A 14550-nucleotide genomic window follows, 5' to 3' on the forward strand; every position below is an offset into this window, starting at 1 on the left:
TTCACCTATCACCCATCATTAATGTAAATGTTTGTTGACCGACACTGTGTTTGTGGTGTGTGCTTGTTTTATGCATGTGTGTGTGTGTGTGCGTTTCAACTGAATTAATTCAACTTCCTTTTTTGTCTGTCAACACAATATCCTATGTAAATACAAGGATGTTGTCAGTTACACAATAAAGTTCACAAACCAAACCCTCTGTTCACGTTCATGTGTTGTTGAATTGTGTAAAATGAATACAATTTCAAATCTTGTTAAAAAAAACACACACACATCATTAACAATTTCAAAATGTATTTATATATTATTTTGTACACCCTTTTATACACGTTTAAAAACCCATAACCCTTGAGTTAAATATCATCATTTAGACATGCTGGACAGCCAACCGAGTTTAAAAAGGGAGGAGCTAGACTGTTCCTCCTCCTGATTGGCTAGCTGTCTGAACAGGTTGCCAGGGCGGAAGCTGTCTTGGGGTGCAGGAGTTGAAGCTGGTGTTGCCTGTTGGGATAAAAACAAGTAAAAGCAAATCAACATTTTGTGGTGTTTCTTGAGGCCATTGGGCTGTAGTGCTCGCAACACTCTAATATAAACATTCTGATATCAGAAACAGTCACCATGAAGCACATGCAAAAGGTTTAGGAAATAGGTCTGCTTTACCAGACAATAACAACACCTAAACCGTCAGAACAGTATTTTCTTTCAAGTGGGGAAGTAGTCTTAAAGCTGCTGCAAGCGGCCCCCCATGTTCTGATTATAATAAACAAATAATTTGTAAAGTAGGTAAGTAAATAAATAAAGTTTCTGGACCTGTCACCATAAAGCAATTTTAGAGGAACAGCGAAACAAATATTTTGGTGCATTCTATTCACCTTCATTCATTGGCCATCCTATCTTTGCTTACAGCAGCTTTAACATGTTTTATTTGATATGTTAGAAAACTGCACAGCATGTTAACAAGTTCCTTTTCCTCAACTTACCTTACCTTGGTGAAAGCCTGATAGAGGATATGGTCCACAACGTAAAATAAACCCCTCCACATGATAAATGATGATTAATCATTTTATAAAAGATAAAAATATGAATCTTTCATAAAATTATTAATCTTTTTAAATGAATCGTATACTGCAGACACCCAGTACCCAAAACCAGTAAATAAAGCAATAACTGATTTAAAGGCCCAGAACACAATAGCCTATTCTTTCTTTAGCATGGCTTCTATGCTTTTTAGTGGCAGCCCAAAGCAGTCAATGCACCTGCACTCAATGACTGCTGTCAGGTGGTTTAGCAAAAGGCACAGCAAGCACCACACACACACACACACACTCAGTCACCTAGTACAGAGGAATCCAGAGGCTCACATCTCAGGCATCTCTGTTCTCAAAACCACTGGGTGTGTAGAGAGAGTAAGACATGACCGATTTGCACTTGCATGACGTATCTCAAAGCAAAAATAAACTCTCTCTTCAGTCACTTAAAGCTTGTTTACAACACAGATACAGTACATCATGTAATCTCTTCTGAGGGTTACAAAGACTTTAGCAAAACTTTGTTTTTCTGTCTCTCTCTCACACAAACACACACATACACAGTTACGTGACTGACCAGTGGCCTGGTGATGTCCGAGCCCCGTGTGGCAGACTTGGCTTTGCGAGAGTTGGTCATACTGAGTGGCAACAACCCAAACCTGAGCAAAAGAAAACAACAACACTTTAATTTAACAAACAAAGACTTTGAGTCACATTTAAAAAAACAAAGACCTTGAGTTTCATTTAAAAACAAAGACCTTGAGTTTCATTTAACACCAAGTGTACTGTGCCATTATGGAGCAATACAATATCTGTGAACATGGTATCAAGGTGACTACACATTTATCAATGAGAAACATTCTTACAGTCAAAGCTGGACACTTCTCTTTTCTAAGGAAATGCACTCTTCTAACAAATTACACAATCTCACACACACACACACACACACACACACACACCGGATCTGGCTGCTGGCTAGCGGCAGGATGTTGTAAGGTTCCTGGGTGTTCACGGTGTTGCCACGGGAACTGAACTGCTTCTCTGTGCCAGCCAGCAGGCCTAAGAGCACCTAAGGAAAAGAACACATCACATGGGCCGTGAGTTGCCCCTGCTCAGGAGCAAAGCCTTCACTTACATATGCTCAGCATAAGGAGAGATAGGTTGAAGCTTTCAGCTTCTGAAGCATATTGATACAATTATGAAGTGTTTCGTTTCTTTCAAAGGTTCTGTAAGGAAGAGTACACATGAACTGTACTAAAAGGTTTAAGTGTATAGCATCTCTTAAAGCACAGGTGTGTGTGTGTGTGTGTGTGTGTGTGTATAGGTTACGGATGGTCCATTACGAGTGTGTATTGATTTGTCAGGTGCTTACTGAAGTTCTCTGAGATACACGGTTGAGGTTGCTGTTCAGGTGAGGAGTGAAGACGTCAAGGTCAAACGGATCAATGTGGCCCTCCAGGGAATCACACACATCCTGGACCCTGTACAAACGCATGTAGAAAACTTGTTTAACACACACACAAACACAGACACTGTATTATAAGAACATTCAGAGAGTGTCATTGAGTGTGTGTGGGCGCGTGACGTCACGTGTCGCTTGTGTACCTGGGATCCTGCTGGCTCCGGGAGCTCTTGCCTTCCTCCAGACGAGCCCCAAGTGTTGCGCTGAGGTACCGCACGTCAAACAGCAGCTGCAGCGCTCGGTTCTGGGTCATGAGGCACGCCACATCCTGGATGAGACAAAAAGGTGATGGAGAAGACAGAGAGGAAGATAGAAAGAAAAAAGAAGGGATTGAGAAGGGAGATAATAGGCATAACAAAAGGAGAAAGAGTAGGAGAAAGAGGGAGATCAAAATAAAGAGAGGGACAGGGAGAGGAAACAGAGATGAATGTCAAGAATCTCAAGAAGCTTAAATATCCAGCAGACCAGAGGCAAGAACAGGTTTCAGAAATGAACTCACAACTACTCAGGGGACATGCAAGCCGTAAAACACTAGCTCATGCCTACTACCCTCAAAAAGTGTGAGTATGAATGATATGGTGAGGTAATTCCTCATATATCTGATTAGATATGTATTCATGCAGTCACATGTTGGGTTGGGAATGGTGTGCAACTAATACTCTTTGGCTGCTGACATTGTTGTAAAATACTGAGCTGAAATCCATTCCAAATTATTTGAAAAGCAATAGACATGATAAATCCTGCTACACGCGCGCACACACACACACACCTTGCCCTTGCAGTTGTGGGTGAGCGTCTCGTATTGGCCCAGGAGCTGCTCCAGACAGCCCTTCAGCAGCTCCACTAGCGTGACCTTTGGGAGAGCGTGACCTCCGACCCGGTTGACCTCCAGGCACAGGTGGAAGAGGAGAGACTGCACATACCAGGAGGGCTGACAGAACAGGAACAACAACAAAATAAACAATTACAAATCTCATTTAACTGCATTCAGTCTCATTCGCCTAAACATATTATGGGTGTAACTCAGTAAATACATTATGGAACTGGGATAATTAAAGGTGCTCTAAGCGATCCAAAATTAGTTGAAAAGAAAAAAACTTTTCTTCACCAAGGCACTCCAAGGAGTATTTTAAAATGTCTATTATTATGACATGTCCACTAAGGACTTTAAAATTGCCCACGCGTAGCGGCGATTGGGCTTCTTCAGGGCGTGCTCTAAGCGATGTTGGGTAACGTCACTTCTGTTGACTTTCAAACAAAACAGAGAACTAGCTCGCTACTTCCTCCCCCTCCCTCCCGTGCTGCTCCCGTGCAATTGAAACTCTCCTAAACCCGCATCTCGTCTGTGATTTGCTGGAACAGTTTATGTTTTTATGGGCTATGTTTGCCCAGGTTGTTTTTGTTGCCGTTTTTGGAGCCTGGGCTGTCCACAGAGATCGCGTTCCTTGGAAGCAAGCCTTGGTTATGACTCCATGGGAAAACACATGCAGAGCTTGCAATGGCAAATATTGTGACTGCGATTGTGTATACTGTGACTATGGTGATTCTCTGAGTAAATGCAAGCGACATCCACTCAGCTGTTCCACTCACCTGAGCCGGGAGGCGGATCTTGGACACGACGCTGCTTCCGGACTCTGCCTCCTCTTGGATCTCTAACTCCTCCCAGTTGGTAGAGGTGCCCAGGATGGCTCCGGCGGAGTCGCTGTGCAACGCGGCCGAGAAGCGCTCCACCACCGTCTGAGCGAGAGAGGAGAGGAGTGGGTGAGCGCACCACAGGGTGAACCACAGAGCACAGAGTTGCACAAGTGCACTAGTTACTGCAGCCTCCTCTCACAAACTGCTGCAGCTTAAACTGTATGATATACTGATTAAAACATGAAGACTGGGGGAAATACATGGGCACATAGGACTAACTGAGAGAAATACTGGACTACTGGAAAAATACTATGGACCGTAAATGTGAATGGTGGGCAAAGAGCAAGTCTAACTAAAGCGAATTTGATAACCAAGCAAAGTCGATTTAACTGCGTGGGCAAAGTTGATTTGCTAATTGAACTGTGTGGGCAAAGACATTAAAAGCAAACACTGATGAGTCAGCATGGTGTTCCCACATGCCACATGTGCAAAAGAACTTTGCTTGTTGATATATTGCATATGTATGTTGAAACCAGGGCTCGACGTTAAAAGTGGTTAAAAGTGGTTGCCAGCTTGGCAATCAGGCAAGAGGTTGCCACTTGTAACTATGTGATAGCCAAGGGCAACCGGGCAACCATTAATGTCGAGCCTTGGTTGAAACAGATTTAAAACCTGTCACCAATACGTTTGAACAGAGATATCTCTCAATCTATGTAATTGCGGTAGAAGGCAAGAGAGGTGTCACTTGAGAGTAATGAAAAAGCCATGAGCACATTTACCTTTTATGGCAATTTGTGTCATGTAAAACATTGTGTAACATGATTCCAATTAAACTCAAAGCAAAGGGATTTTACTCATTTCATCAAACACTGAAAGTACCGTGAGCTAAACATTAACCATCTGAGGTTGTAAAGTGTTTAATAAGATTGCACTGAACCTTCTTCAACTGTTTTTTTACAACTGGAGGCCTTATTCCCTTTGGTTTACTGTGTTCAAAGCCTGCACCCGACTCCGAGGTTATTTACCTTTGAGAGTGCTGCACTCCAGATGCGGTACGCCTCCATGCAACAGTTGAGAAGCTCCTCTTTCAGCCCTGCCCACTTGGCCTGCGCAGGACTGACCTCTACCGCCTTGGCGCCGCCCCCTTTGCCAAGCTTCCTGCCCTGTCGGGGCGTGCCTCTTCCCGGCACCTCCACAACCCCTTGTTGCTTTCCCAGAATGCACTGCCGCAGGCTCGGGCACAGCTCGGCCATGGACTGACACAGGCGTGCCATGAAGAGAACCGAGCCCAGGCGGGGCAGGCGGGAACCGGGTCCGGCGCTACCGGAGCACCTGTCCTGGGCGGAGGCCAGCTCCGAGCGCACGCTGGCCAGAACGTCCCGCACGCACGACAGGCAGTGCTCTCTCAGCGTCTCCTCCACGGCCCCAGCGTCACGGAAACGGTTGAACGCCGACGAGGTGGACGAGGAGGACGAGGTTGAAGTGTTTGGCGGGACAGAGGTGTTAGAGGAAGACAGGGCGGCGGCGTCCTTGCCGTTCTTTTCTGCGGGCAGGTAGTGCAGTAGGTCGTCCAGCTGGGCCTTGAGCTTGGCGTCGAGCGCGGAGCAGAAGTTCTGCACGCAGGGCGTCAGCGCCTGGGTCTTCATGGACAGGCCACTCTTGGCCTGCTGCTGCTGGGCGCGCTGAGCCACGCTCACCCAGGCCGTGTCGCTCTGCAGGTCTCCCGCCGACTCCGACCACAGGAAGGCGGCCACGTCACTCTCGAAATGGGCCCCCCGGCCGAAGCCCCCGCCGGATAAAGAAGAGGAGGAGGACAGCGATGAGGACAGAGATGAGGACGAAGGTTGGGTCTCCAGGTCATGCAGGGCAGAGGTCAACAGCTGCTTACAGCTACTGGAGATACTCTCAGTTCCCTCACGGGTGATAGCCTGAGAGACAGAGAGAGTGAGTGAGTGAGTGAGTAAGTGAGAGAGAGAGAAAGAAAGAGTGAGAGACAGTAGAGAGGGATAGATAGGTAGAGGGCAGAGGGATAGATAGATGGAGGAGAGAGAAAAGGTGGGGGAAGAGGAAGAGAGAAAAGGGAGAAAAGGAGAATGAAGGAATAAGAAGCATTGTGTCATAAAATACTTTATACTGTTCATACTGCACATACACTTAGTTTTACTACTCATAATTTACTTATAATGTTACTGTTAGTACACTGCACATATCTGTACATACTGAACATATTTGTCTATACGGTTCATACTGAATATCCATATTCATTCTGTTTTTATAATGTTACTCTTAATACACTGCATATATCTATATTATTTTAACTACTCTTGTAATGTTGTTCATACATTGTTCATACTGCATATCCATATCTATTCTGCTCTTATAAGGCTGCTAATAAATTGCACATATTTATATTCAATTTGTATTACTGTAAACCATAACACTTTCTTATAAATGTATACAGGTGGGCCTCAAAAATGAGAATATCGTATAAAAATGTTACTTCCTAATTTAGTTCAAAAAGTGGATCTTTAATATATAATTAGATATAGAGTGAAATGTGTCAAGCCATTTTTGTTGTAATCTTGATGATTGCGGCTTACAGCTCATGAAAACATTGAAAAAATTAGTATCTCAAAATATTAGAATAAGGAGGTTATAATACAGAAATGTCGATCTTTTGAAAAGAAATGAACTAATCTGACTAATTTGACTAATCTAAAATAGTAAAGCATTGAGTGTATAAAAAAATGTATACACTCAATGCTTGTTCTGGCTGCTTTTGCACAAATTACTGCATCAATGTGGCGTAGTATGGAGGCAATCAGCCTGTAGCACTGTTGAGGTGTTATGGAAGCCCAGGTTGCTTTGATAGAGACCTTAAGGTCATCTGTATTGTTGGGTCTGGTGTCTCATTTTTCTCTTGACAATAAACCATAGATTCTCTATGGGGTTCAGGTCAGACGAGTTGTCTGGCCAATTAAAGCAACACCAAAGAACTTTTCCACTGTCACACGCACGCTATTTGTTTATCCAGCACCGGCTTTGCAAATAACGATGTCCACAGACAAGGTAGAATATGTTGGATGATTTTATGAAAGTACGATGTATTGAGACATCAGATGCAAATCAAATTTTTGAAAGTTTCTTATGTCTCATTCCAGCGAACTACAGAGCCGCTACCCGATCTGGCAAACTTATATAGTGCAGTTATAGCCGATAGAGGGCCGCGAAGCGAATGCATTAGTGCCGTTCACCCTGTTACGAGTTGATGAACCACTGAAACGATTCTTATAAAGGTACATAAAACTCTTTGGTGTTGCTTTAAGTACTGTAATGCTATGGTAAGCAAACCAGTTACTAGCAGTTTTGGCACTGTGGGCAGGTGCCGAGTCCTGCTGGAAAAGGAAATCAGCAGATAGAAGTATGAGGTGCACTAAAATCTCCTGGTAGAAGGCTCCATTAACTCTGGACTTAAAACACAGTGGACCAACATCAGCAAATGACATGGCACCCTAAATCATTACTGACTGTGGAAACATCGAACTGGACTTGGATTCTGTGCCTCTCCACTCTTCCTCCAGACGCTTGGGACATTGATTAGACCCTGATATCCAAATGAAATGCAAATTCTGTTTTTATGTGAAAAGAGGAGTTTGGACCACTGAGCAACGTTCCAGTTCTGTCTCTTCTTAGCCCAGGTAAGACGCTCTGACCTGGTCTCTGATTCAGGAGTGGCCTGACACTAGGAATATGCCACTTGTAGCCCATTTCCTGGACACGTCTGTGCATGGTGGCTCTTGATGCAGACTCCAGCCTCAGTTCACTCCTTGTGAAGTTCCCCCAAGTTTTTGAATCGACATTGCTTGACACTCTTGTCATCCTTGTTGCTTGCACACCTTTTCCTACCACACTTTTCCATTCAAGTCAACTTCCCATGAATATGCTTTCATACAGCACTTTGTGAACCTTCTGTGGCTTACCCTCCTTGAGTGCCTTCTGGACAACTATCAAGTCTGCAGTCTTTCCCATGATTGTGGTTGTGTTTATTGAACCAGACTAAGAGTTCAAAGGCTCAGGAAACTAATATTTTGAGATACTAATTTCTGTTTTTCATGACCTGTAAACCGTAATCATCAAGATTACAACAAAAACTAGATTGGGGGGGGGGGGTGAACTTTCCTACAATATTCTAATTGTTTGAGACCCACCTGTACTACTGTCCACACTGCACTATATGTCTTATACTGTTTATACTGCACCACCTGTCTATACTGTGTATATCACACTTTTCTGCTTTTTTGCACTTCTGGTTAGTCGCAAACTGCATTTCGTTGTCTCTGTACTTGTACTGTGTAAAATGACAATAATCTAATCTAATCTAATTATGGCAATGTATGAAACCATCTTTAACTTGATCTAAGATTGTGAACCTGAACACATCTGGTTTCATACCCTTTCATCTGGGGAACGGCCCTTTAAATAGCACGAAGATGAAAGTGTGAGAAAGGCATAGCGTGCGGAGAAGAAGAACAGTAAACGATGATGACCCAAATTCATACGCGCTGAGAACTCGGTCAGGGTGCAAGAGCTCTATGTGAAGCAAGCACTCCCTAAACCACCTGGCAAATCACAGCACATGCATCATGCACAGCTTGCACTAAAATGCAGATCACCACATAGGCTTGTTTCTGTTGCGTCAGGCTTTCTTTGGTCCAAGTACCGTAAATTGTTTAGATTGAGACTACATGAAGGCATTATTATCAATGCTGTTGTTTGATGCATTAAGGAAACTGTTGGAGTAATTAATGGAATTAATATTTTAATTATTATTAATATTGGAACTTAGTTATTTCCATTGAAATTTTAGCCTAGCTTTCCCCTAACCTTTTATCTTTTCATCACCATTTTAATCGTATTATTCTTGCTTTATTTGTTTTTTGTTTTCTATTTTACGTTACTTTTACCTTTACCTTTTAATCTTATTTAATTGCTCTTTTTATTTGTCTTAAGTGCCTTATTTTATCTGATGCTATTGTTGTTACAACCTAAATGTCATTGTGCTAACAAGGTTTTATCATGCCTTGGAATTCTTAAGCTATTCTGACAGGTCTGTCAATGTCATGCTTTTGTCAAGCTTGTTTGCTTGTTTGTTAAGCACCTACACACCATGCACAACAGGTGCTATATAAATTGATATATTAAATAAAATGATACTAAATAATCAACATTCTAAAAATATCAGCCCAATCTAAGTATAGTATTCCTACATACATAAAAGGAGGCAAACCTGTCAAACTGTTTCTGCTGTTATTTTTACAAGGACCCATGGTGTTTGTCAAGAGGGTTGTGCAGCAGACGTGAGGGGATATTTTATATCCGTGGTTCAATGACAACCCTGGGTAAGTTAAGTCATCGTCTGTGACAAACCTCCAAAAAGAGAATATCATTGTTTTGCTGGGTGAATGAACCCCATTTGCCCTTTCCTCTGGGTTAACCCAGGTTTGTCACTAAATAGTAGATATAATTCTACATACTTAAAATACCTCCTTGGACTGCAGCAGTGCTGTGTTCACTCACAGCTCAACTTGTGTGTTGGGTGGTGCTGTTTTATGTGACTTGTTTTATGTGACTTGCGTCAACAGCAAACATGATCTGTTGACTTACCACATAGGGGTGTTGCCTAAAGCCTCATGACTGTAATATATCGTGTATTTCATTAAACACTGTTGTTTGTTTTCATTTTTTCCTATGGTGTCAAGAGTTCACCACAAACAGACAACTCGTAAGGCTGGGTGAGAAAATGTCATGTGTCCTAGTCTACCCACTTTTTACTGGTGTGCTCTGACCCCTGGTTGTAAGTGTGATACTATAACTTTGAGTATGAGCATGGACCCCCGCATGCTATAATATGCTATGTTCCACTGTTATACTATGATATGTTATACTATGCTGCACTATGCTATGATATGCTATGTTGCGCAATACTATACTATGATATGCTATGCAGTGCTATGCTATGACATGCTATGTTAGTAAGTATATCTACTTGTTTGATCCCGTGAGGGAAATTTGGTCTCTGCATCCGTGAATTAGTGAAACACACTAATCCGTGAATTAGTGAAACACACACAGCACACAGTGAACACACAGTGAGGTGAAGCACACACTAATCCCGACGCAGTGAGCTGCCTGCTATAGCGGCACTCGGGGAGCAGTGAGGGGTTAGGTGCCTTGCTCAAGGGCACTTCAGCCGTTCCTACTGGTTGTGGTTCAAACTGGCAACCTTCCGGTTACAAGTCCTTAGCCCTAACCAGTAGGCCACGGCTGCAGTAGGCCACGTGCTATGCTATACTATGCTATTCCATCCTTTACCTGCAGGCGCTGAAGGAAGAGCTGCTGCAGCAGGTCGTCCCAGAGGGAAAGGGGCTCGTCCAGGAGGCCCTGGCACACGGTGGCCCAGTGCTGGCTGATGGACTCGCTGGACAGCAGGTCCCACACGCCATCCCGGATGGACGCCAGGCCCTTGAGACTCCGTACGAACACCAGCAAGCTGCTCACACCGCTGCGGATGTCCTCCTTACACCTGCCCGGGGGAGGACAGAGGGACCTGTTTTACCATAACTCAGCGGGGATGCAGGAGGAGAATAGTAGTCTTCTTGTAGGAAGTGCCCCCCCCCCCTCCCCACACACACACACACACACACACACACACACACACATTCTCACTTGTGCGGTGTTCTATAAATAGAAACCTGAGTCTTTCATATGTGAATGCCATCCTGTCTAGACATCTGGTCAACACAGTTTTTGGCACACAGTTGACCCTTTTGTAGGATGATGATTCAACAGCAGATCTTGTGACAAACATTCCGTGAGGTTTAGCAAGAAGACCTTTCCAGTTGAGGACATTCACCTTATGAGTATGACATATACTCATATGACATAACTTACTATGCTCATACACAGGCTAGAAACTCTTTACATGTTTCTACTGCTGACTTCAAAACATGTAACGGTAAAAACTTTTTCTACCCTTTTCTACCCTGCGTATAAGAACATCAAGTATTAAGTTTAACAACATTAGTGTAAATGAATTTGTTTGAATTAGTATGCTACACAGGGTATAGCTGGCCACTTACGTGTCGATCCACTGCTGCAGGGTGTCGCGCAGCTGTTCACTCTGGATAGGCTGGGCCAGGGTGCGTAGGGTGGGCTGGAAGTCCGTCACAGATGGGGGCAGGTACTTAAACCAGCTGCCCGCGCTCATGTCCTCATGGAGGACCTTCTTGCCTTTAGCTAGAAGAAGAACAATCACCATGTTAAACCATTCAGCCATTTGTACTCAGCCATGAAGTGTCAGTAATATTAATGGTAATGGTATTACTGAGTGAGAAATCATTATCTCAACTGTAGATATTGATGGCATGTTCTAAGCAGTATTTTCATTTAAAGCAGCACTAAAGAAGATTTGCTCTCGGGGTCCCCCTACAGTTGAGAAGTGCTATCATAAACAAACTAAATATGCGCCGGAAAGTATTCAGACCCTTTCAAGTTTTCCACATTTTGTTATATTTGAGACTCATCTTGAAATGGATCCAATTCGGGTTTGGAACAACTTGGAAAAGAGTCTGAATACTTTCCGGTTGCACTGTAACTCCAATACAATATAGAGGGGAATGCACCATCAGCAGTCTGTAGAAAGAGATCTCAGAATTCCTGTAGCAGTGGGGGGCAGTGTTCCTACCAGAACATAGAAAGTTGCTCGGTCGGTAATCGTTTATAGGGGGCCGCTCAGACAATGGCAGACGTTATGAGGTTATATGCCATCAAAATGATTTTGAAAACGTTATGTTTAAAAAATAGAGAGAATGGCCTAAATCTTGACCCTAGAGAGTAAATAAACCCACAGCCTGACCAATATCAACAGTAATCTCTGTGATCCTTATCCTTTGTTTTTGTCTGAGAAGGATTGAGCTTCAGCCTACCGGCAGACGTGCTGGAGGTGACGTTCTCCAGGGTGGTGAAGAGTAGACCAGAGCCCAGGCCCGTCTCTGCCAGTCTACCCTCCGGGGGCATGTAGAACACAGCGTACGCCTGGTACAGCGTGGTGACCAGCAGCTCCACCAGAGAGCACACCTGTGCCTTGATGCCAGCACCTGAGGTTGAATAAAACAGAGGACCAATTCAGCCACAGACCCATAAAAAAGAACAAAAAAAAACCTTTGCCAAGTCTTTGGTTGCAATCTCATCTCAAAGGACATGTTGTTGTAGCAAACAGTTCTTACACTGTGCTCTTATGCAGTTAAGGCCACTAAGGCAATATTCAAAAACAAATGCATCACTTTTAATCTCCTTAGCTACAGTATACTTTGTGATTGAAATAAGATGACTCTGCAGACAAAAACTTCCCATCACATTCAAATGATCTCCATTCAGTAACTTAAAAAGCATCTGCTAAATTAATAAATGTTACTACAGACGGCATTAACATGAATTCCTCCCCCCACAAAAAAAGAAAACTCAATCGGCATGGATAAGCCAGGGCTCCAGTGCGCACCATGCTGAGGCTGGTTGAGCAGCTGCTGGATGGAGGCTTTGCGGGCCAGCAGGAAGTCCGCCAGCGCCTGGCGCGGGGAGCTGTCCTCCAGGAGCATGGTGGAGACCAGCGCCTCGGCGATGGCCTGGTCCGACACTGCGCGGCCACGCAGCAGAGACTTGCTGTCCAGCAGAATGGTGGACCTGTAATAAAAACATGGGATGAATAAACACGATTAATAAGTGACGAAGATACACAATTACAGACACAATAATAATGCTGCGGTTTTCTTTTCACATTTGTTTGTTATCAGTATTATCATGTATGTTGGGGACACAAAGTGCAGAGAGCCTTGGACTGGATTGTGCACTTCAGGAAAGTTTTGTCGTTTACTAGTTTAGATCTGGCAAACAAGCAATAAAACGTTGTTTGCTTCGTTATGTTCTTTAGTGAGCAACTATTCTCACCAGACTCTCTAAGTGTAATTCAGGGCCTTGACATTCCAAGTACCATCTTGTACCAGTAAAACCTCAAAAGGGGTTGTTTCCAACTATTGTTACATAATGCCTAGTTTGGTTCAGTAACATTAAAGAGGAATATGCAATAAAAGATTCCCTCTATGAGCAATCCCATACCGGAAGTGTCCTGCCGCTGCCACCTGTCTCACCAGGATGGGGAAGCGTGTGAGCACTGGGCTGTAGTGTGGTCCTCCGCCCTCCAGGTGGAGCTGGCTGTGCAGGTGACAGCAGAGCAGGTAGAGCTGGGTAGCCTGCAGGTACTGGGAGGATTCCATGGCACTCCAGATCCGCTCTGGAATTTCCAAGAGCAGTTTGGTTTGTGCTGCCATGGTGTAGAATTTCTCCTGGGACTGCTTTTGGGTCTGGAAAAATGAACAAGACACAGAGGTTTCTGATCCATTCTGGGAACTGACATTTTGTCCAAGAGTAAGTTACTCACAAATGAAAATGACAGCAGCAGGAAAGGGCCAGTGTCTTTTAGCATCTCTACACCCACTGTAACCGTTAATGGCTTTTTTTTCTTTTGTTTACTGTGAATGACCGTACATTATGCAACATACATTCTCACAGGTAGGCTATTTCACAACACATTACAAGTTTCAAACTAAACCATTTACTGATTACACTGAAATCATAGGAATACACAGGATGGTCACTATGCTGAAATAGCCAGTGTCTGTGGCATGACCAAAGTAACATTTAACTAGAAGACAAGAGGTGTGTCCTTTTTGCATGACGATGCTCACTGTTATGGACTACATTTTAAATGTAGGTCTAAAAACAGGATGACTTAACGTTACCTCTTCTTTGCTGTTAATCTGAGGTGAGGTTTTCGTTTGTTTTAACTTGTTGCAATAACTGTACATGTTTTGGATAGATTTCACGACACTTTCGGAACACTGCCTCATCTCGCCAATGGTGTCAGCAGCATCTATGAGATCCCGGTAGCGCTCGCCGACCATCTGACGAAGTTCCTCCTTTTTTTGCTCTATTTCACCACGTACCCTGCGCTCTATCGCTCGAATCTCTTCGGTGTTATAACGTTCAAACAGGATCGTCGGGTCTTTGATTTCGGAGACCCGAAGAGACTGAGCTGGAACAACTGCCATCATACCAACACAGAACTGCCAACTAAACTACAACCCGGAAGCAAGGAAATTGCCCACGTAAACAAGGGGTCAGAGGTCATATGTTTTCATCTTGAGAGAAAACGGGCTCGAGGCTGCGCCACCTATAGTATAGGGAGATGCAATGCACTAAAATAAAATAAAATAAAATGTTTATTATGATGCCATAGCCTGTACCTGTTTCTAGTTCATACATTAAAGAGGAAAACGTAATTTCCTTTTCAAGTTCACATACATTTGTACA

General features: G+C 43.7%; 1 protein-coding gene across 2 annotated transcripts; it reads right to left on the minus strand.

Annotated features, from left to right (window-relative positions):
• Positions 1-277: 277 nt before the first annotated feature.
• cog1 (component of oligomeric golgi complex 1) lies at positions 278-14332 on the minus strand. 2 transcript variants are annotated; one of them, XM_042087089.1, is made up of 15 exons: positions 13980-14332; positions 13297-13541; positions 12683-12864; positions 12111-12281; positions 11265-11421; positions 10498-10708; positions 5151-6053; positions 4081-4227; positions 3260-3421; positions 2634-2758; positions 2401-2509; positions 1988-2097; positions 1606-1687; positions 1335-1389; positions 278-501 (listed from the first exon to the last, which is right to left on the minus strand). In XM_042087089.1, the coding sequence occupies exons 1-14, from the start codon at positions 14289-14291 to the stop codon at positions 1381-1383; spliced, it is 2925 nt and encodes a 974-aa protein (XP_041943023.1). In that variant the 5' UTR covers positions 14292-14332; the 3' UTR covers positions 278-501; positions 1335-1380. The 2 variants fall into 2 exon arrangements, with proteins under 2 accessions (XP_041943023.1, XP_041943021.1); XM_042087087.1 differs by lacking the exon at positions 1335-1389.
• Between the last annotated feature and the right edge of the window lie 218 nt (positions 14333-14550).

Source organism: Alosa sapidissima, chromosome 3 (genome assembly GCF_018492685.1).
Source record: "Alosa sapidissima isolate fAloSap1 chromosome 3, fAloSap1.pri, whole genome shotgun sequence".
Taxonomy (NCBI): Eukaryota; Metazoa; Chordata; class Actinopteri; order Clupeiformes; family Clupeidae; genus Alosa; species Alosa sapidissima.